Here is a 22,721-nt window from a genome sequence, read left to right as displayed (position 1 = left end):
AAACAAATGCTGGCTTGGCTGTGGAAGAAAAGGAACCCTTCTCCACTGCTGGTGGAAGCAGACTGGTGCAACCAGTGTGGAAATCACAGTGGAGATTTCTCAAGAAACTAAAACCAGAGGTCCTATTTGCCCCAGGTATACTTCTTCTTGGCATCTTCTCGAGAGAATTAAAAGCATCATACCACAGTGATGTATGGGGCCGGAGATTTGACACAGTGGTTCTCGCAACTGCCTCACAAGTGCAAAGGCCCACATTCAATCCCCAGTACCACCCCCCAAAAAAAGAATCTCATGGCCACGGTGATGTATGAACACCCATGTTTACAGCAGCACAGTTTGTAATAGCTAAACATTGGAACCCAAATGACCATCAACTGACAAATGGATAAAGATGTGGTTTGGTTTTGTTTTTCCGGTACCCGAGATCTAACTCAGGACGTTGTGCTTGTGAGGCTGGTGCCAGTACCACTGAGCTACATCCCCTGCCCAAGATGTATTTTTTTGTTATACACTCTGCCATAAAGGATGAGCTTCAGATATTTATAGCTAAATGGGTTGATACCACACCGTTACATGAAATAACCTGGATACACACGTTTAAATACTGCTTTGTTTCCTGGTGTAAGAAACTCAAAGTAGAAATAAGGACAGAGATGTACAATGAATGTTGGGAAATGGGAAGAAAGTGTTCAGATCGGAAGAGGAACCAGGGAGAAGAGAGGGAGGAAGGAAGGGACAAGGAAAGAAGAGGGAAAATGGAAAAACATGGAAACAAAGCTTCTGTACATAGGGAGAGGAAGGGGATGGGGGATGGGATAAAATTTATTAAAAAAAAGAAATTGGGTCACAGACTGGAAAAGACAAAACTAATCTGCTGCTCTCACACACGATTGCTTATAAATAAACCCCTAACTTGGGTTGGGGTACATGCAGCTCAGTGGCCCTGTGTCTGCCTCAAAAACTCAAGGTCCTGAGTTTTGATTCCCAGTACCACATAAAAAACAAAAAACCCTAAGTCCATAGATAAACACACACCCACCTCCCAGAGCCACTCGGAGTATGGAGGTGCATGAGGCCAGGAGAGCCGTGGACAGAGGACCCTTAAACCCCGACTCCCATGAGCCTGATAAGACCTGGTGGGGTTTCTTACAGAGAGCCTCTGATGCCGACATTTGCATGCACTGGCAAAGGAGCAAACATAGCTAAAACAGCTGTGAAAGCCAAGCTTAAATTAGAGAAGCTATGGGTAAAGGAACAGATAACAGATTAGCAGAACACAGCAGATCATACAAATGTGAAAAATCACCTCCTCACAAATCTATAAAAACAGAGAAAGATCATCATTCCCCACAGGGCAGACCCATCCAGGGAGAGGCCGTGGCCAGCCCATGGGCACTGTGCCATCTGTGGTCCTGCAACAGCGGCCCCCTGAAGCTCACACCTCTCACAGAAGCGGACTGCAGACCTACGTGCAGAGTGCGCAATGTGTAGAACTTGTAGAGAGCTCACAAGAGAGACCATCACTATCTGAGTTAGGAAGAGTCCTGGGACATGGTTTAGAGCACAATCCACAAAAGGCAAAGCTGAGGAAACTTCCAGATAAAAGACACTGCTCCAAGGGTGAAATCTGAGTACAGTCTTAGAGGAAATACCTGAAAACCCTGCGCCTAACAGAGGCCTTGTACCCAGAATATGCAGGTAACTCTCACACTCAATCTAAGAAGATAATGTGTAGTTTAAACACAGGCAAAAGGTGACTGACGTCACCAGAGACAGCCACCTCCCTCGACACCTACAAAATGAAAATTAAAACCACAGCAAGACACCCGTGACTGCAAGAAGTTCTGACCCTGCCGAGTGCACCTGAGGATGTGGGCAGTGCCCATAGCTCCGGCTACTTGCGAGGCTGATGCAGGAGGACTGCTGAGTCCAGGAGCTCAAGACCAGCCTGGGCAACACAGCAAAATCCTCTCTCAAAAAAATGAATGAGGGCCGGGGATTTAGCTCAGCAGTTCGGTGGCCTGCCTTGCAAGTGCAAGGACCCGAGTTCCTGCCGAGTGCACCTGAGGATGTGGGCAGTGCCCATAGCTCCGGCTACTTGCGAGGCTGATGCAGGAGGACTGCTGAGTCCAGGAGCTCAAGACCAGCCTGGGCAACACAGCAAAATCCTCTCTCAAAAAAATGAATGAGGGCCGGGGATTTAGCTCAGCAGTTCGGTGGCCTGCCTTGCAAGTGCAAGGACCCGAGTTCAATCCCCCGAGTAAAGTGGAAACCAGGTCTGCTGTCCCTGACTTACTCTGCAGTTCCATGGGGAAGACCTGGAAGGGGCCTGGGCCCAGCAGAGGTGCCTGGCCTGCTGCCTCCTAGAAATCAGGTCATGAGGACAGGGACCACTCCTCACAGCAGCCCTCGAGCCCAGGCCGCACTCTGGGGTTCGGCCAGGGCCTCCAACTTTACTTCTAGGTCAGCAGGAAGAACTCAGAGCCAGAGATCTTAAAACATGGGGTGTCTCCTCTAGGGAACACGGCAGTGGGTATCACCGGATCAACCCCAGCACCTGCCAATGGCTCAGGGTACAACCGCTGCGTATTTTCAATACTGTTTGTAGACAGAGAGACAGGCACAAGGGTAAACAGCCAGCGGACAGGAGCTCCAAACCCTGTGCAGAGCACGAGGAGAGCTGCGGTGGGGCTGTGGCCACTGTCCACGCACCAGCCATGCTTCACCACTGCGGCAGATGACCTGCTGACACCCGGGTACGGGACATGCGGAGGTCACTCCCACCTACTGGGGTGCCACCGTGGTCAGGCCAAGGGCTCACTCTGCTACACTTCCCAGCAGCTACCCTGGCCTCACAGCATCCCCAGGAGCTCACAGCACACAGGGACAGAGAAGGCAGTGGGAGAAAAAGGTCACCACTGCCCAGGCCAGAGCTAGATGGACACCACTCACCACAGGGTCTCAAAGGTTTAATACCGACAGCTCCTCAGCCCAGGGTACAGCCCCAGGGCCAGCACGGCCACTCCTGTCCAGTGCATGCGGGGGCTCAGCCCCCTGTGCTCCAGGGCCACCCTGCCGCTCTCCCGGCAGCCGCAGATACTCCTCCAGCAGGAGCAGGCCAGGAGCGCTGGTGCCCACACGGGGCCCTTCCAGAAAGGCCAGGGCTCACCAGAGCTGCTCCGTCTCTGCTGCTGGCATGGCGACGGCTCCTCCTGCACACCTGTGTGCAGGACCCTGGCCCCGCGGTGGCTCCTCCCTCAGCACTGTGCCAGGCAGGGGTGGCTAGAGCCCCGTCAAGTCCACGATAGCCTTGATGAAGATGGCATCATCCCGCACATAGGAGTTCTTTGCCTCCATCTTGGACACGGGGCAGAAGAGGGGGCAGCCGCTGGCGATGTTCATGTCGCCGACCGGCCGCTGGAAGGATGAGGAGGTTACGTCCGGCCTGAAGGCGTCGATCACGTGCTCTCGGTTGTTCTGGTCCAGCAGCATCAGAGTCACCTAAAAGCCCAGGAGGTCCGAGCCTGAGCCCCAAGCACCCCAAAGAGCCCCTCCTGCACACCGGCCCGCAGCCACAGCTAACGGGCCGCACCTGCGTCTCCAGCTTGGACACCCAGGCCTTAGCCAGGCCCAGCTGCCTGCACCTGTGCTATTCTGTGGCTTCTAGGTCTGCTCAGAGCAGACTTAAGCTTAGTCCTAGAGCCCCAGGTTGGCACTGCAGTCAGCAGGCACGAGCCGTGGCACACAGCAGACCACTGGGGAGCAGTAATGGTGCCACCCCTTCCTGGGCCACCTCACCGCTCCCCTCAGACCCCAGGTGCCCCTGCTACCCCTGGACAGCGCCACACCTTCTGGTTGAAGGGCCAGCGGAGAAGGGCGTCGTGAGGGCCTTTCATCACCACGAAGAAGAGAGACAGGTGTGTGCCCCGCCCGGTGCCGTCGCCATTCAGGTAGACACGCAGACACATCTTGTAGCCGTACCTGCTCGTGTAGAAGGCTGGGGGCAACAGAGGGCTGTGAGGACAGGCAGGGCACGGCTCCTGCCCAGGGACCTTCAGGGCAGCGAGGAGGAGGAGGAGGAAAAGGTGGAGGGGATGGGGCAGAGACAGTGACACACTGCCCTGTGGGGAAGGAGTGAGGACCTCCGAGGCAGCTTGCCTGAGTGGGGACACCCAGAGCTGCTCAGGCCTTGTGCCGGGTGAGAGCGCTCACCTCCAGGGAGCAGCTCTAGTGAGAAAAGCAGAAAGGCACACTGGCTTCCTTGCCCTGGGGTGGGGACACATCTTCCCTGCCTGTGGCCACTGGACTTGGAGTGAACTTTACTGTCAGCATCCAGGGTCCCCGGCCACCAGGTGGCCTGTTGTGTCCCAGCCTCCACATTGGTGGCCGGTTCCCCTAACAGACTCCTCTCATGCATCTCACGTGACTCGAAATGCCCCCAGAATGGCCGGCCTGCCGGGAGGCGTGGAAGCCTAAGGAGGCATGACCTCCTGGGGCTCCTCAGCCAGTGGGGCTCTGTACCCCTTCTGCTTTCGCTCCTCCCCATGAAGAGCTTGGCTGTGCTCTGCTCTGCACCATACCAGGCCCTGAAGCAGTGGCCCCCATCACTGCTGGCCCCTCCAAAGTCCTGCTGAGCTGGAGCTCGGGCCCCAGAGAACTGGCCATCAGAGTCCTGATGGAGGCACCAGCCCCTGGGGTATGGCCATCCTCCCATCGGCCCCCAGGATGTGTCATGTCGATACAGAATGACAGTGGTGCCAGCCAGGCCCCTGCAGTGTCAAGGTGACCCCAGCCAGGAGCAGCCACAAGTGTCTCTGCTCGACCACAGAACCCACTGCTTTGGCAGCAGCTCCCAGAGTCAGCGCGAAGGTGAAGTGCACGCACAGGCGCGGCTGAGTCTCCAAGGGGGCTCTGCAGCACCCCAGAAGGCAGTTGGGCAGCATGCTAAGAAGTCGTCCCCACAGGAGACGCTAGTGCCACCTCCAGAGACCCCAAAGGTAGGGGTGAAGGGAGAAACATCCGTTCCAGGAAGAGGTCAGACCAGCTCAGCACAACACTCTAGAGCCACATCCTCCCTGGCAGCCATGCCACACCACCCAAACCATGGCACCCTGTGCCTTCTGCCATCTGGGGGTGACAAGGGCACCCCTGTGTGCAACCGGCCTGACCCACTGCCCTCGTGTCCTAACTCCCACCTGAGGAGAGATGGCCTCCAACTTGCCCAAGGAGGTACAGAGGCTCCTGATGCCAGCTGCGGGGAGACCCTAGTCCTGTTTGGGGAGCTATTCCATGAGGCCATAGGGACTAGAGGACACAGGTGAGGGGACATGGAGCCTCGGGGCTGCAGGACCAGCAGGGCACTGGAAAGCTCTAGACAGCACCTGGGGAGAAGATGGCCGGTGTGCGGCCAGCCACAGCCTCCTGGCGCTTCCTGGTGAAGTCCGAGATCTTCCAGATGAAGACCCCATCATAGGTGGCCGCCTCCAACTCTAGGACCTTCTGCTCCAGGTCAGCCATGGCCAGGTCCTTCAGCCCAATACTCCTCTCCAGCTGCTGCACCTGTGGTAGGAGCACAAGCCTCTTACAGCTGCCTGCCCCATCTGCACAGCCCGAGGAAGGTCAGGTCAGCCCTCCGGCTCCATGAACCCGAGGAGCGCCCCCATCCCAGAGCTCAGAAGTGCAGGAGTCAAAGCCCAAGGCCAGCAGCACATGGGCCCTATGCTGCCTGGGCTTCCTGTCGTGGTTGCCAGTCCTGTGCCACCAACCTTGTTGCTCAGGGCCTCAATCCTGTCCTGATCCAGCCGGTGCTGCCGGGTACAGGCCTCCGCAGTCACAGCCACCCTCTCCACCTCCCGGTTTAGGACACAGACAATGTTCTCGAAGGTGGCCGTCTTCCGCTCCAGGGCCTGGCACCGCTGCAACAGCTCGGGTCCCGCCTGGCTCTGGCCCCCCGGGAGGGTCTGGGCCTCCAGCAGGGCACTCAGCAGCAGCGCCATGTGCTCTCGCAACCACTGCCCCTCATGCCCCTGTAGCTCCTCGGCTTCCACCTATGGATACAGGCGGGAGGCTGCTGGCACTACGCACTACGTCTCACCGCACTGGCGGTCGGAGCCACAGGGGCACAGGTGTCCAGGATTCCTGGCGACAGCTCAGCTCAGTCAGTTCTGTCCTCCTTGGTCTGCGCGACAGCATTTAACCTGCCACTGTCTAACAATCAAGTGTGCTTCAAAATGATAAAGCTTCTTACATAACTTATTTGCTTCAAAAATGGAAACGAAGCTGGGCGTGGTGGCGTGTGTCTGTAGTCTCAGCACTCAGGAAGGTAGGGCAGGAGGATCACATAAGCCCAGGAGTTTGAGGCCAGCCTGGGCAGCACAGCAAAACATCACCGATGGATGGGCAGGGGAAAAGCACCATTAAAAAAGCTGTTCTTTTGCTGGGTATGGTGGCTCACACCTGTAATCCCAGCACTCGGGAGGCTGAGGCAGGAGGATCGCTGTGAGTTCCAGACCAGCCTGACCTACATAGTGAGTTCCAGGTCAGTCTCAACTACATAGTGAGACCCTGTCTCAAAAAACCAAAAAAAACCAAAAAAAAAAAAAAAAAAAAAAAAAAAAAAAAAAAAAAAAAAAAAAAAAAAAAAAAGAAATAAAGAGCCGCGCTCAGGGTAAAGTGGAAAACAGAGCTAGAAGCCAGGCTTCCCTAAAGATGCCTAACTTCAACTAAGTTTTTTTCAATCTTCTGCAACAAGATAAAAAAATGTTAAAGACATTCAAAAACCAGAAGGGCAAGGCAGAGGTTGGGGGGCCATGGGCCAACTGTGAATCGCAGCAGGGTGTGAAGACAGGGCTGGAGGGCTGGAAGAAGGCTGTGACCCATCTGACTTCCCGTGTAAATGCCACAGCAGGTGGCAGGGGCAGGAGCACCTGTCAAGCACCTGGAAGGGGAGGGCAGGACCACTGCTGACAGTTAGGGAGCAGCTGCGACGCAAGTGGGGTAAAGAGGGGATGACGTGAGTTCTGGACCCGGGGCTCTGGCTGGACACTTGGACAGTGACAGTGCCCCTTCCTCTTTTGGGCAAGATGAGAGGACAGCGAGGGGCACAGGACAGTAGGACAGAGTGCTGGCCACAGTGACTGAGAGTCCACTGGCATCATCCAGGGAGGCTCAGTGCAGCAGTTCCAGAGCTGGGTGGTGGTGAGGAACGGGAGCAGATGAAGCTGGCTGGGGCTGGGGGTTGGTGCTGCAAGGCGGGCAAGGGAGCTACTTACCAGCTCAGGGCAGCCCACAGCGTGGAACCTGCAGGGGACCCGGCACTTGCCGCAAGTCCTGACGTGGTCCTGAAACTGGAGGGGCAAGGGGATGAAGTCCCAGGGCCGTCCTTCTCGGTCCCAGTCCATTTCATCCCTGCCACACTGACCCCAAAGCCTCTCACAGGACAAAGCCCGCACCCTCTGTACAGAGGGCTGCCGTCTCGGGCTGCCCCAGAGAGCAGCTTATGTATGGGGAGGTCCTGCAAAGCAGCTGTGCCACCACTGCCATCAGTCTTAGGGATGTGTGCGCATGGGACACAGGGCCAGTGAGAGGAGACGGGGAGACACACGCCCAGGACACGACGAGGGAGGAGGACTGCACGGTGCCTGGACCCCAAACCTAGCCCACAGCAGGAACTCTCATCGGGGCCAAGGAGTACGCACCTCATGTGCACAAGACGGGAGGTTCAAGCCCCAGTACTGAAACAACACAAACACCACCCAGAAAACCACAGGGAGAGGACCAGTCCTGATCTCCAGGTACCAGACCTGCCAGGATGAGCACAGGCCAGGTGGAGGACACTGCAGAGACACCACAGGCCACAGCCGACAGGGACAACACCTGCCAGCACTTAGCCTTGAGGCACTGGGCACCAGGCTGGTGTCCTGACCTCCTAAGGGTTGTCCCGTCCACCACAGCCCCTGAGCAAGATCCTATCAAGAGCTGGAGCCTGGCTGGGTGTGGTGGCGCACACCTGTAATCCCAGCACTCTGAGAGGCTGAGGCAGGATAACTACAAGTTGAAAAGGCCTAGGTAGGTGGCTCAGAGCAAAGGCCCTGGGTTTAATCCTCGGCCCCCTCAAAAAAAGAAGTGGAGGGCTGGGGATATAGCTCAGTGGTACTGCCATCTGCCTCACAAGCACAGGGACTGGAGTTCGATCCCCAGTACAAAAAAAAAAAAAAAAAAGAAGCAGAGATTGAACTTAACACTGAGCCTGAGAGCCACCTTAGCCACCACTGAAGGCCACACGACACCTGAGGGGGCACTTGGCCCAAAGCCACAGGAGGACCTGGATGCAGGACGACTGGATAAGGGCAGCAGAGGCCCCTCTCCCACTCCGCTCAGACTGGGAGCTCCAGGACCTAGGCTGTGATCTGTACACAAACTAAAGCAAACCAGACAGGAAAAAGCCAACGGACCACCAAGCACACATGCTTGGCCAAGCCTGCAGCCTGGGCACAGCCTACTGACCACTAGCATCACCCTGACTGTCACCCAGTGCCACCACACTGGCTCCTACCTTGGCTTCTGGGAGCCGCCCCTCCCACCTGCCACCAGGGACAAGGCCTGGGAACACACACATCACTGCATGCCAACAACCTTCACCATGGGCACCTAGGAGCTGGAGCAAGGACATCCAACGCCCTGTCCCAAGGCGTGACCGTTGTCATCACAGGCACTGAGGACCTCTCCACACCCTATCGCTTCAAAAAGACCCTGGTCAGGTCTGTAACAAAGCCCCTCACAGCAGCAGCTGGAGATGACAAGTTTCACATCTGGCTCCACTGGCTCCAGCGCGGCATCTGACTGCCTGGCTCACACCTGGCCCCGCAGAACTGTGGCTGCCACGCCCGAGTGACACACACATCTGGCAACCCCACAACAGGAAAGCTTCCTAGCACTGTTCTGTCCCTCTGGGCAGAGGTCAGAGGTCCACCCCCACCCCCACCCCACCACGCATCGGCATAGGCCCTCGGGCCATGTTACCTTCTCCCGAGGGATCTTCTTCTTGCCACAGCCCTCGCAGGTCAAGGGGAACTTGGGACAGACCTCGTGGTGTGCCTAAGGAGGAGCAGGCAGAGTTAGACAGGGTGCGGGGAGATGGAAGAGGGCTTGTGCACAAGGAGAGCCTGACCCACACGTGGCCCCACTGCGCTTCTAGAGAGGCACAGTACCCACCAGCACCCTGAGCTAGCACTGTACGACTTTTTCCTGGGCCACACTTCCAGAGCACATGAGACAAGGCCACTGCAGAGGGCAGGAAAGTGGAACAGCCACTTTGCCACTGGCCTGAAAAGAAGGGCACCCACAAGGACAGACAGCAGTGCCAGCAGGATGGTGTGAGGTGGGCAAAACACATTGACTACAGGGTCGGGTGGCCATACCATCTGACAGCCTAGCATGCTGCTGCAGATGCCCAGCACGATGGCTCTGCTCAGGCCTGTCCTTGTGGCAGAGGTGGGCACAGCAGTAAACCCAACAACCCGGTAATAAATAGCCCTGAGAGCAAACACCCACATAGGCAGCATTAAAGACAGGGTGACCTGACATGTTGCTTCAACAGATGCAAAGGGGGACCCTGTGGGGCACTTACAGACAGTAGGGCTGGGAAAGCTAGCGAGATTCTAACGTGGCCACTGTGGGCTGGACAAGTGTCCCCCAAAGGCCATGTGTAATGGGCCGGTCCCCCGTGCAACTGACGGGGAGGGGTGGACCTTCAGGAGCTGTGGCCTCAAGGAAGGTCTGCAGGTCGCCAGGGTCACAGCCTCCCAGCGACAGGGGACCCCACTGCTTCCTCTCTCTTCCCAGCCACAAAATGCCATGCACTCTCAGCGCTGGTTTTGGGTAAAGCTGGCTGGTGTGGCCATGACACCGTGGTAGCTCTGTGCCCGTTTTTTGGTACTGGGGATCGAACTTGGGACCTTGCATTTGCGAGGCAGGTGCTGGCACCACTGAGCTAAATCCCTGGCCCGCTCTGTACCCTTCAGAAACACATCCCCTGCCATTTCCGATGAAATGACATGAAGTCAGGCTTGTTTGCTGATAGTCTAGGGAGGACACACTGGCCCGGGACGGTGACACTGCCACTCCTTGACGTGGTGAACACCTGAGCCCAGTGCCTCCAAGAACCCTCCACACTATGCTTCAGGAAGCACTGACACCCACAAACACAAGCGCCGAGGGGCCAACAGCTCTGACACCAGCACCGAACTTGAGCCCTGCACCCATAGTGCAGCTACCACCACACAGGCCCCTGTGCCCAGCACACCTCCAGGTCCGCTCGACAGCAGGGCACCCGGCAGTGCCGGCAGGCCAGGCTCCGCTCCGGGCACTCCTGCTCAGCATGGCGCTCCTTTTCCCCAAGGCGGACCCGGCCTTTACACGCAGGGCACTCAGTCAGCAGGAACGGGCAGAGTCCTTCATGGCAGCTCTGGCAACACAAGAAGGAGGTGTGAGCAGGGCACACGCGGGCCGTCAGGCAGCCATGGCACATGCAATGCTTGGAGTCTGCGTGCCCTGCTCCCACCCTGGAGACCGCGCCCCATACGGCACCTAGGCCTCCCCAGGCTGACATGTCCTCCCCTCTGCACTCCTAGCCCGGGGACACTGACCCCTGCCCCAGACAAAGGTGGGGGGACCCCGTAGCAGCACGTCTCTGCCTCAGCCTCTGGAATAGCTGTGCCCCTGGCCCAGGAAGTGGCTCAGGCACCTCCTGGGCTAGATGGGGTGTGGGAGGCAGAGGAAAGCCACAGGAGACGCAGACCTGTGGAGGTAGCTGCCCCTGCAGCACTGGAACCCTGGCATGGTCACCAGCAAAGACCCAGGGCATGAGACGGCCAGCCAGGTCCTGGGGATAGGATGGTGTCCTGGAGATCTGCTGAGGATGATGGGCCAAGAGGCCAGTGTGAAAGATGAGACCTTGCAGCCCACCCCTGCCTCCCAGCACTTGGGAACATGGGTGAGTGGGAGGAGCTGACTACCTGAGGCAAGAGATGGGAGGCTCCCTAAGGCGGTCTAAAGAAGCCAAGAACCTTCAGTGGCCTTGAAGGGTCGGGCAAGATCTGGGGAAAAGGAGGGCAGCATGGAAAGTCTTAAGGGACCTGGACAGAGCACAGGATGGCCCCATGCCACAGGGTCAGGACAGAAAGGTGACAAGACCTGCCCTAACTTCCAAGGGCAGCTGGCTGCCACTCCACAAAAGAGTGGGACCCACTGAAGCTCCACTGACAAGGCACACAGTGGCAGCCACCAGGAAAGTGGTGACAAAGGGAGGGGCCGGGTTCTGGACACCCTTGGGAAGCCAAGAGGTCAGCTGCAACCTCTGGGTGCTGCACCAGAGAGAGACCACACAGGACACCAGGCCTCCGCCAGCTAGAGAGGGACAGGCAGGCACGGGAGCCCCCAGGCAAGTCTGCAAGGAGTGTGCTGTGGTCACTGCAGGTGTAAAGAGTCGGAGCAGGTTTAGCTAAGCTTTTTTTTTTTTTTTGGTACTGGGGATCCAACTCAGGTGCCACTGAGCTACATCTCTAGCCTCTTAGCTAAGTTTTTTAAATTGTGATAAAAATAAAAGGGTGTGGTGGCACATCCCTATTAACCCAGTATTGTGGGAGACTGAGGCTAGAAAACTGTCTGAAAATAAAATATGAAAAGAGGGCTGGAGATACAGCCCAGTGCGAAGGCCCTAGGTTCAATGCCTAGTACCACGAACAACGAAACACAAAAACAGGAGCAAAAGTAGGATTGAACTAAAGGCTGCTGCTGAGCTGGAGGTGTGGCTCAGTGGTGCAGCACAGGTGAGCACAAGGCAGGGGCAGGCACTGTTCTAAGGTTTTGGTAAAATAAAAGACTCTCTGGATTGGGCCAGCAGGTCAGGGTTGTGAGCCTAGCGTGTGGGAGCCGGGGCTGGATTCCCAGCACCACAGTAAAGTAAGATACTCAAGAGGTGAGAAGAGGCGATGGCTTATCTGCGCTCGGGGTTCCGCAGACGCCCCACCTCCTCACACTCGGGTCCCCCCGACCCCACACGCACAAGTCAGAAAAATCCATACTCAACTTTTTAAGCAAACAGGGCCATTATAACTGAGTCTCCAGAGAACCCGTGCTAAACCCACACGCGTCCCTTACCCTGGGCCTGGGGCACTTTTGGTGCCCACCACCTGCATGTGCCCACAGCCAGAGCTGGGATGACCAGGAGGCAGGGATGCTGGACTGGGCTGTACAACTACCGCGCTCTTAGATGCAGACATCACCAAGAAGGAAAACCTCAGCCAAGACTAAGGATCTTTTCCCACTTTTCCAAACTTTTCAAGTAATTCAGACCATCAGGTAGAAAGAGGTTTAGCCTCAGGGTTGCCCTTCCCAGGAACACCCACCCAGCTGAGTGATGGCCTGAGAGGAGGCAGAGCTTGGCTAGTCTCCGGCACTTGCCACTTGCCACAGGGCAGAGGTTTTACCCATAAATCAGGTCTGGCCCGGCTGTCCCAGCCCAGGGCTGCCCTGCCCACACACCCAAACCCAGCTCCTTGCAGGGACTTTCCAGAGCTCACACAGGACCCAGCCAGGGACTTTCCAGGCTGCATGCCTGTGGGGCCACGTGACACTGGAGTCCCTGGCCCCCAGCCAAGCCCACATGGCCACTGGCCTCACGGACACCACAGGCCTGGGGGTGGCAGGAACCTCAGGGGAATCCAGAGTCCCTGCCTGCCCCTTCAGTGCCCCACTGCCCACCCCACATGCCCATCGTCACAGGGCAGATCTGGAGCCATGCTCCCCTCCTCACGAACAGCACCAGGAAAAGTGTCTGGGCCCATGTCTCCGGAACTGAGCAGGACGTTCTGTGCTAGGGCGGACAGCGCAGCTCCTCATGCACCCAGGAGGCAGTCAGAGCTGCTCTCCCAGTGTAGGTAACAGTCTGCAGCCAGTGAGAACTGGAGGGAGCAGCTGGAGGAGCTCAGCAGCAGATATGTGATTAGCACACAGGAAGCCTTGTTTCCACCCCAGCATCAAGAAAACAAAAAGGATGAGGGGAAGTGTGGCCTGACACACACAACAGAGAACAGAGGAGAGAGGATCCCAACTTGCCCAGGGTCTGGCTCAGTCAGAGAACCCCAGACCCATTGCCTAGGCACAAGGCTTCTCTGGGGGCCATGGCTGCCCTGGCCCTGGATCCTCCTGGCCTAGAAGAGCAGGGTGTGAGCAAAGCATCCACTACAGCCCTGACCTGGGCCAGGCAGGCTATGCTTGAGGAACCTCCCCACTTTGAGACCCCAACTTCGGCTTGGCCAGCCACGACTCCCCTGTCCACGTCCAGGGACCCGAGAGGGCTGGCTCGCTCAGCAGGAGCTCCTTAGGCTGGGCCCTGCTGTGGCGCATGTGACAGTCTCATCACAGGCACAGCCCCCTGCCAGAGGACATGAGGGTGGTCCACCTGCGAGCTGCTGCAAACGTTCCTGGGCAAGCATCTGAGGTGAAACTTTGTGAAGGGCATCAACTAAGAGTAGCAGACATAAGATGGCAGACACAAGCTGCGGGGCCTGAGGGTGACAAGAGGGTCACACTGAGGTCCCCAGGACACCAGCCTCTGTGGGTACAGAAGGACAAAGCACAGCACCGTCAGTACCAGCCTGCAGCTACCTCTGTCACTGGTCAGAGTCTTTCTGTGAGCACAGAATAAATGCGACCACGAACTATGTGACTTCCAGTGTCAACACAATTCACAGCAGTACAAACCCGCAACCCCAGCTACCTGGTAGGCTACAATGAGGGTTGAATTCAAGGCCAGCTCAGATACCAGAGGGAGACCCCATTTCAAAAACAAAGCTAAACACAAGAAATCCTTCGTGGACACTACACAAAATCTCATGGAGCTTGAGAGCTGCAGGTGCCAACACAGAAGAAGCTACCCTCTATCACTGGGAAATCCGCTGCCAAGGCAAATAGAGTACTCCTACGGCTGGCACAGGGCCAGGTCCTCATCCTCACACACAGGCACCTCCAATCTCACATGCCACAGTGTGAGAGAAGTGCACCTCCGTGGACAGACGAGGACACTGAGGCACAGAGAGGAGAAGCACTGGGCTTCACAGTGCAGGGCTGTGAACTGCACAATTTGGTCTCTACATGGACACCTTCTAAGGGGCACTGCCACCTCAATGCACACAGACAGCAGACAGCTCCAGCCCAGAAGGAGCAGAGGGTGGATCTGGAGACCAATGATCTGGGGAGTGGCATCTCGACCAGTGGGGCTTCAGAGCAGCCCACAGCAACACAGTGATACCCGTCTTACCTCGTATTCCTTCAGGGTCCCCTTCCAGGTGCAGCCCTCATTGGAACAGATGGCTGGCAGACTCTCTACCTCCCTGCGGGCAGCATTGTCTGGGAAGGCCTGGGAACAGCAACAGTGCTTGGATTGAACCTCCTCCAACAGCCCCCTGTGGAGCAAGTGCCACCCCAAGTGCAGCCCATATCTGGCCATGGAGGGCACAGGGTGGCGCTGAGGACCACCCGCACTCTGTGCACTGGCCTCTCAAACCCTGAGCACTCACATCTGCTAGGGGCACCTCAGGTTTTGTCACCAACATTACAAAGGGAATCCTAAAATGCTTCTGATCAATACTTGTAGCTCCAAGGAAATGTACTCACTGAGCTGCTTTCTAAAATAGAAACACCTTCTTCATAGATTCCCTCATGAACACAGGCAGCGCAGTTCTGAGGCCCAGACCTGGGGGAGAGAAACAAAATCTCCTATGAAGCCTGCTATGAAAAAGAAATGATCACTGACTGCCCAGTCTACAAAACAACTGCACACCACAAATTCTTAAATTCCCCTCAATGAAATCAACAGCACTGTGCAGTAACAGTACAGAGGAAAATAGCAGCTCCCGAGAGGGTAGGGTGTGAGGAGAGGCACATCCCAGCCAAGGGACTCTCCTTTTGTGACAAGCTGCTTTTTCTGGAGAGGCCATGAGCTTTGTGACACTGGTGCCCAGGAGCCCAGGATCCTCCCTGCCATCTAGAGCAGCCATGCGGAGTGGGATTCCCAGTACCCAGGTGACCAAGAGCAAAGAGGTCAGGCCCTGTGCTTCGCCCCTCAGGCCCCCAGCAGCACTACAGTAGGTAACTGACACTAAACCATGCAGCCTGCAGTCTGGTGAGGACCCAAACCCAGAGCCTCCAAACCATACTGACACCAGCACCATCCTTCCGCCCTCACCACCCCTGCAGCAGCCTGCACACCTGAGGATGCTGTTCAGGCAGAAGGAGCAGTAGCGGTGGCCACACTGGGCCTGGAAGGGCCTCCGCAGGACATTTTTACAGGCAGAGCATAAGTACTTGGCCTCGAGCTTAGTCCCCAGGAGAGTCTTGGAGAAGCCTGGCTGCAGCAGGTCCAGGGAGCCCGGGGGGGTCACGCTGGCTACAGCCATGAGAGCTGGAACCCCACACGCTGCGTGGCCCTGAGGAGGAACACAGACCACATGACACCCTGCCCAGGGCAGTAAGGGACAGGAACGAGTCCAGCAGAGTCCTGAGAAGATCTGAGAATGTTCTGAGCTCAGGAGCCTTGCAGACAGGCAGGGCAAGTTGCTGCCACAGATGTGGGAGCCAAGGTACAGCATATGGCCAGCACTCGAGCTGAGTACCAACTCAAGGTCTTCCTGCTGGCCTGAGCCCTGGCTGGCAGAGCAGGCTGCCCTCCCGCGAGCACCTCCATCCTGTGCCTGTGGTCCTGTGACTGTGTGCATGGTACTAGCGACTGAACCCAGGGCATTTGCACTGAGGAACTTCCTCAGCCCTGTACTTTTTTATAGCTTAATTGTGCAGGCTGGGCTTGAATTTGCACTCCTCAGCCTTGGAGTGCTGGGTTACACAGACACCACCACATCCAGATCACAGATGGCTTCTAAAATGTTCCATGATATACCTGCCGGTTCCTCAGGTCCTGGCCATGCCCAGAACCAACAACACCTGGCAAGCCAGCCTGGCGCTGGCCACAGCGCTCCCCATTTGTTATCAGTGCACTTCACAGTCCAGACCAACCGCACAGGCCGCAGAGCCCCTCTGTGTCCACCAGGTTCCCTGCGCCTAGTGCCCACTCCAGCCCCGGGGGCCACACCTACAGAGAAGCCTCAATTCCGTTCCCCATCCCACTGTCTTGACGAGCCACCACAGTGCCATGGTGCCCAGGCTTCTCCACTGGGCTCCCACTGGGCATACAGCAAACAAGCACATAGCAGGCTTCCCTGCCCAGCAGTAGCACAGAAGAGAGGGCTGCTCAGAGCCAGGTCAGGGCCAAGATGCTGGTGCAGTGCAGTGTTCTCAAAGGCACTGGGCTCTGTCGGGTCCGGGCAGGCACAGCAACAGGCCTCCTAGGAATGCCAGAACTCCTTCATGGGAGAGGGCCTGATCAACTCCCAGCCATAGCTTCGGCCTCTCCCCACCAAGGTTTGCACACATTCAGCTCTTGGCTGACATGGGGATGGCAGCAGGGCATGCGGACTGGGCTCACCGAGTTGTGTGAAACACAACCTGGAGGAGACAAGTGGGCCACCTCCTGCAGCCTGCACTGGTACTGCACCTGGTACAAGGGCTGGCCCGAAGCTGGGGCCCACTACTCCTTTGTGACAGATTCCTGGTCACACCACAGCGGCCTTCCAAGGCAGAGCAGCTTCCATGAAGCAGCACCTGGCTGATGGCAGTTACAGTTCACCATTCCCGAGAGCCATCTCAATTTCCCTGCCATGTGGTAAGACTGCCCCACCCGTAGCCGACAGCTGTCACATGCCACCATCCCCTCATTCCACAGATGCCTTCAGACCCCAGGCGCCAGCGGGACTGACTCTATGGACCACCCTGTAGCGACTCCAAGGGTGGTGAGTCTGGGGGTGTGGGGGTTCCATTCGGGACACAACCCAGCAGCTTTTGGGGACCTCACATCAATAGCATGTGGTATCCAGAGCTCAGAGGCCAGAAATGCTACCCATGAGCCGCGGAGAAGGGGCAACTACCAAATGGCCCTGAACAAAGCACTTTAACTGGGATAAGCACCACAGCTGCTGCATGGCAAGCTGCCCTCCCTACTGGCTCACGATGACCCACCCATGATCTCCCCACCAAGTATCTGACACACAGGCCTATGGCACAGCACCTCTGCAGAGGAGCACACGACTCCCGGGTCACTGGCTCACAAGGCAGGACCCACAGGAGGCCCCTGGAGGGCAGCGGCCAGGAGCCCTCTCATGTCCAGCTCTGGACTGCATGGGTCATCTCTCCACTGCCGGGCACAGCCTGGATGCCAGCCAGGCCCAGCCAACACTGATGAACATATGTCACAACTGTGCCATCCATGTGGCACTTCAGGACATACTGGCGGCCTATACTCTCCCCAAGCACCAGAGGGTTGCTGGGCTCTGTGCACAACATGGCACCTGCTGATGCCATGCCTCTCAGGGCAACACAATCTCCTTGCACCATTGGTGGGCCTGCTCCCCCTGGCAACAATCTACAGAGATGTTCTGAGGAAGCCAGGCATGGTGTGTATTCCATCTGCTCGAAGTCTAATGTCATCCCAGGCAAGGCAGCGAGACCCTGTCTCCCAAGAGCCCTGCTGTCACCCGCTCACCTCCATGCCTGGCAGGACCACACCCAGGTGTTCCCCTACAACACGACTTGCCGAACATTTGCGTGTAACAGAAGCCAAGGGAAAGGCTGGGGAATGTGGCTCAGTGGCAGCACGTCTGCCTCACCAATACAAGGTCCTGAGTTTGATCCCCCATACCAAACAAACAAACAAACAAAAAAAAAGCCAAAGGCTCATCAAACGGTACCACTCTGGGGCAGGGGATTTAGCTCAGTGGTTCCACCACCTGCCTCGCAAGCACTAGGTCCCAAGTTCAGTCCCTGGTACCAACAAAACAAAACAAAACAAAAACTGTGCCACTCTGCATGAGGGTATCCTGAGTTTCCTATCATATTTCTTTTTCTCTGGTTAGAAGTTGCTAAATTGATCTCATGAACCACTAATAGTTTGAAAGGCACTGCTCTAAGCCACTTCAGATGGAGGGATTTTCTATTTATAAGTATCATTCTTTAGGTTAAAACCCCAATTGAGGTTTGTTACATCAGATAAAACAGTGTAAGACATGAAGAGCTCTGAATGTCGTAGCCATGTTTCTCATGGACAGGGCGAGAACATAACACAAACTAAAGATGGCTGCATGGGGGCAGGGGGATGGGGCCGTCTTCCTCTTCCACTTCCTTAGGCCTTTCCTTTCAGGGCCTTTCCTCTGGCAGCGCAGGCGCTGGGGGGACACCTCTGCCTCCTGGCCTTCTTTGCTCTTGTGTGATAAAAGGGCCACTGAGAGAGCGGGGCCTTGACCTTCACGTCAGTCCTGGTTGCAGATGCCCTCAGCGATGTCAAGGGCACCATCTCAGCAGCCCAGAGACCACCACTGCCGCCCAGACAACCTCAGACTGGAACAGTCAGCTGGCATCACCTGGCACCAATACTGCACCTCAGGGCTCTCTCGGTGCTTGCGGGCTTAAATGCAGATCTGAGTCTCCTTCAGAAAGACATCATAACAAGAACTGTGCTGCCTCACGAACCCTCACAAGCACTGGGCCAAAACCCCACACGACCTTCCCACTCCACCCAACCTGCTGCATGGGAAGCGACTTGCACACTGCACCTCACAGCTGCTCTGGGGCTGCCTGGGGCTGCCCGTCTGCAGTCTACAAGGAGGAGGGACCACGGCCAGCACCAAACACATGGGACAGACAGTGTGAGGGCCGGGTGGCCCAGGCTGCACCTACCTGTGGCTTACACCAAGAAACATGGGATCGATACACTCTGAGGCTTTTCACATTCCAGACTGGCTCACTGTAAAAATTCTGACAGGTTGGTGAGCTAAGAACAAAGCAGCATCACTCACAGTGACAGACCTGTAGGAATGTGCGGTCTCATAATCCATTCCCAAATGGACTGCTTACTTCACATGAGAGGTCTCCCAGACACAAAACAGCTCAGGCAATGATTCCACTCACAGCATTCAAGGTCAGGCAAGGCCCATCTGTGACAACAGACCGCACGGCCATTACCTCTGGGCCTAGTGGCCTGCACAGATAAAAGCACATCCGCTGCACACCTGGCTTCTGAGCATAGACACAATCTCCTCTCCCAAAGAGACAGAGGGCAGAAGGCTTAATGACCACAAGCCCATGCCTGCTTCTCAAGAATAACCACCTCCCAACATTAAAAATGGCAATGAAACCTGGAGAACAGCCCTACTGGAGAGCTGGGGCTTAAGGCCTGGGGCCACTGCCCTGGGCAGGAGGAGCAGGCCAAGGGCAAAGACAGCAGTGAGACCTGAGTGGGTCTGAACAGCACCAGGCAGGCTGTTCAAAAACCAAACGCGGCCCCAACTACAACACAAAATCAATTCGGGGTGCATCCTGGGAGGTGCCTCCCCAAGCAAGCACTGGAATCAGCCCAGGCACTCACTCTTGAGAAGCTCAAGAACACCCCAAATGATGGAGATGCAAGCTCCCAAATTCAAGTCACCACCCAGAGCTGCTAAAATTCTGTGCAATATTGGGTTTCTACATAAGCGCCCACTTGGTTGTGCCCAGTTCTAACCCATGGGCCTAACAACCCTACTTCACAGACAAGAGTTTTAGTCTTGGGATGCCCCCAACTACTAGTAATCCACTTCAGATAGGCGAGTCATCTTTTCTCAGGCTCAACACCATACCAAGCCAAAGCTTTTACCAACATCACTTAACACCTGACAACTGTTTCTACAAAATTACTGAAAACAAATATTGTAGGAAAGGACTGTTCTAATTTTAAAAGTGGCTGCTGTTTACATTTATTCATGTAATCAGTACATGTAGTTTCTCTTATTTAAAACTAGATGCCAGGGCCAGGGATTTAGCTCAGCCGGTTTGGTGGCCTGCCTCGCAAGGGCAAGGACCTGAGTTCGATCCCCAGTACCACAAAAAAAAAAAAAAAAGTATAAAACTAGATGCCAGTAGCCAGTCCTGGTAGTGTACACCTATAATCCCAGCACTCAGGAGGCTGAAGCAGAAGGACCGCTGAGAGTTCAAGACCAGCCTGGGCTACATAGTGAGTTCCAGGGCAGTCTGAACTACATAGTGAGAGCCTGCCTTAAAAAAAAAAACAAAAAAAAAAAACATAGATGCCAGTAGCCAGGTGTGGTGGCACCTGCCTATAATCCTTATTAACACCTGGGAGGCTGAGTCAGGAGAATCACAAGTTCAGGGCCAGCTTGGGCAACTTAGTGAGATCCTGTCTTAAGATGAAAAATCAGACAGTGCTGAGGATGTAGCTCAGGAGTATAGCACCTTGGTTTCCATTCCCAGCATCACTATAAATAAATAAGTACAAATACAGCACTGGAATTGTATAGATAAATAAGCTTACTGTCCTTAGGTTCAGTCCCCAGTATAGCAAAACAAACCCACCAGCCAGGGTCACCAACAGGGAATGGTTCAGCTGTGACACAGCTGTATGCATGGTACTGCTGTGGCCGTGCCCTCTGAGCACTATGCATGTCGTGCCAGGGCTAGGTCAGGACCCAGACACTTTAAATATCACCCCCATGTGACCAAGTCACTGCTGCCCTCAGGGCTTCCCAGCCCATTTCCCTTCTGGACACAACACAGGGCTCAGACTGGGTCTCCCCTCTGCTCAGAGCTCCCCACCAATGGTGCCCAGCTCCACTGACACCCATTCTGCTCTTCCCAGTAGTTGTTCCAGGCAACAGCCCTTCTCACACCTGTGCAGCCCTGGGCCCGTCAGGAGCAGGGACTGGAGGAGGGGTCCAGCATCTAGACCAGAGCCACGCACAAAGCTGGAGGAAGAAGCCAGGCCTCCCCTCTCTCCCTTGATGCCCCTGGCGCTGCTCCCCACCCCAGCTGCCCGGCCCCATGTCCTGGACTTTTCTGACCAGGTCACCTCTGGATTCCTACCTCCCTAAGTCACCACCAGCTTAGATCCCGCCCCAGAGGCCAATTTCTCCACCATCCTGGGCCTGGGCCCAGGCCCTGGGGACAGCTTCCACTGTACTGCTCCTCTTCCTCATCCAGCCATAGCAGGGGCAGGGTGACCATGGGGTGACAAGAGAGAATGAGTGACCTCTATGTGGCATCTGGGTAGAGCTCTCACCCTCTCTGCAAAGGAAGCAGCTGGAAAACTGGGAGGACAGGCACCAGTACAGGCCCGAGGCATGGGCAGTGCTTCCTGGGTTTTCTTCTCTGGCCCTTCCTGTCCATGCTTGTGTGTGCTTAGGTCTTCCTGCTGTGGAGCCCACCTGCCCAGCCACAGTCAGAATCCACACACCAACCACACTGGGGTGGAGAAAGGGTTGCCTGGCATTTCCTGTGATCTGACATGAAGCCCAAGCTAATGCTGGGAAAACAACAGTGAAAAGACAGAGAGCTTTCTCCCTGGAAGGGGGCTTTTTCCAGGTGACACCTGCAGTCACAGAATTACAGCTCCAGGGGAGGCGAGGTTCCTTCAGGGTTCCAGGAGGAGCAGCACCTGGGCGAGTCAGGATATCCCTTCCACACAAGTAGGCTCTGGCTGGGAACTAGCAGCACCCATGCCTTGACCTCCACCCACTGCATGGACGCTTCCCAGCCCTACCAGGATTCAGAAGTGGCAAACAGGACAGGACCAAAGGACATGACAGTGGACATGGGACAAGAAGCACAGAGGTGCACTGGGAGCAGGGTCCCAGGCAGAAGGAACACCGAGCACAGAGGCCTCTGGACACTCCTGGGGCCAGGCTACACCCCAAGTTAGCAGCCGCCTGCCTGCTCAGCCTCCCCACTGCTTACAAGAGCAATGGCTTTGTTCAAATAGCAACCAAGATGTTTGCAAAAATTAAGACTCAGAGGCTGGGGATTTAGCTCAGTGGTTCCGCTTGCCTGCCCTGCAAGTGCAAGGACTTGACTTCGATCCCCCATACAAAAAAAAAGTAAGACTTAAGTAACAAGTCTGGGTTGGTTGGGGCCTCCACCTAAAACAGCAACCTTTCTTTGTGGGGCGCTACTGAGGTCTCACACCGCCTAGCCCAGCTTTTTTATTTTTTCAGCGCGGGGATGGAACACTGGGCTTTTCACATACTAAGCCAGGGCTGTATTCTACTACTGTGCTAGGACCCCAGCTCTTTTTATTTATAATAGGGTCTCATGCCATTACCTCAAACTTGATCTTCCTGCCTCAGCCGCCCAGGTAGCTGTGACTGCAGCTGTGCACCACCACCTGTGACTAAAAACAGTCACTTTGGGTTGCTACATCCCACGATCGTCATAGGTGAGGTGACCTGAGTCAGAGGGACAGAAGCCATGGGGTAAGGCCAGGCCAGGCATGGCCTCTGTCAGGTGGCCGAGAGCCAGGAACAGGCAACTTCCAGGGAGCAAGCTGGATGTCAGTGCAGCAGCGACCAGGAGCCGGGTCCACGTGGCCAGGATCCGAGTCCTCGGCTCCAGGCTCATCGCTCCGACAACCTCCCCGGGTTCCCAGTCTGGAGACTGCGGGGGCCGGCTGGGTGCCCCAAGCGCAGCCTTCCTCGGCCTCGTGGGAGCAGGGTCCCGGGGGTCGGACTCGGCCCCACCGTCGGGACAGCTGGGGCCTGGCGGAAGAAAGGGAGCCCGGGCTGGGACAG

At 56.2% G+C, this 22,721-nt stretch overlaps 1 protein-coding gene across 2 annotated transcripts; it reads right to left on the bottom strand.

Moving 5' to 3' along the window:
- Positions 1 to 2,931: 2,931 nt before the first annotated feature.
- Traf2 (TNF receptor associated factor 2) lies at positions 2,932 to 22,715 on the bottom strand. 2 transcript variants are annotated; one of them, XM_033759122.1, is made up of 11 exons: positions 22,256 to 22,715; positions 15,271 to 15,488; positions 14,677 to 14,755; positions 14,321 to 14,419; positions 10,304 to 10,465; positions 9,022 to 9,096; positions 7,272 to 7,346; positions 5,766 to 6,047; positions 5,382 to 5,559; positions 3,849 to 3,997; positions 2,933 to 3,501 (listed from the first exon to the last, which is right to left on the bottom strand). In XM_033759122.1, the coding sequence occupies exons 2-11, from the start codon at positions 15,456 to 15,458 to the stop codon at positions 3,283 to 3,285; spliced, it is 1,506 nt and encodes a 501-aa protein (XP_033615013.1). In that variant the 5' UTR covers positions 15,459 to 15,488; positions 22,256 to 22,715; the 3' UTR covers positions 2,933 to 3,282. The 2 variants fall into 2 exon arrangements, with proteins under 2 accessions (XP_033615014.1, XP_033615013.1); XM_033759123.1 differs by lacking the exons at positions 14,321 to 14,419; positions 14,677 to 14,755; positions 15,271 to 15,488; positions 22,256 to 22,715 and adding an exon at positions 10,799 to 11,531 and having other exon boundaries at positions 2,932 to 3,501.
- Positions 22,716 to 22,721: the final 6 nt, after the last annotated feature.

This window comes from Fukomys damarensis, unplaced genomic scaffold, assembly GCF_012274545.1.
Source record: "Fukomys damarensis isolate Sample0158 unplaced genomic scaffold, DMR_v1.0_HiC HiC_scaffold_36, whole genome shotgun sequence".
NCBI lineage: Eukaryota > Metazoa > Chordata > Mammalia > Rodentia > Bathyergidae > Fukomys > Fukomys damarensis.
Note: the sequence above shows the minus strand (reverse complement) of the source record. Positions and strands in the feature narration are given on the sequence as shown.

Coding starts and splice junctions, on each gene's coding strand:
- Traf2 (XM_033759122.1), bottom strand. CDS start 15,458: ATGGCTGTAGCCAGCGTGACCCCCCCGGGCTCCCTGGACCTGCTGCAG. Junction 10,466..14,320: donor GGACCCTGAAGGAATACGAG/GTAAGACGGGTA, acceptor TTGTGTTGCCAG/AGCTGCCATGAAGGACTCTG. Junction 3,998..5,381: donor ACCGGCCATCTTCTCCCCAG/GTGCTGTCTAGA, acceptor TGTTGCCCCCAG/CCTTCTACACGAGCAGGTAC.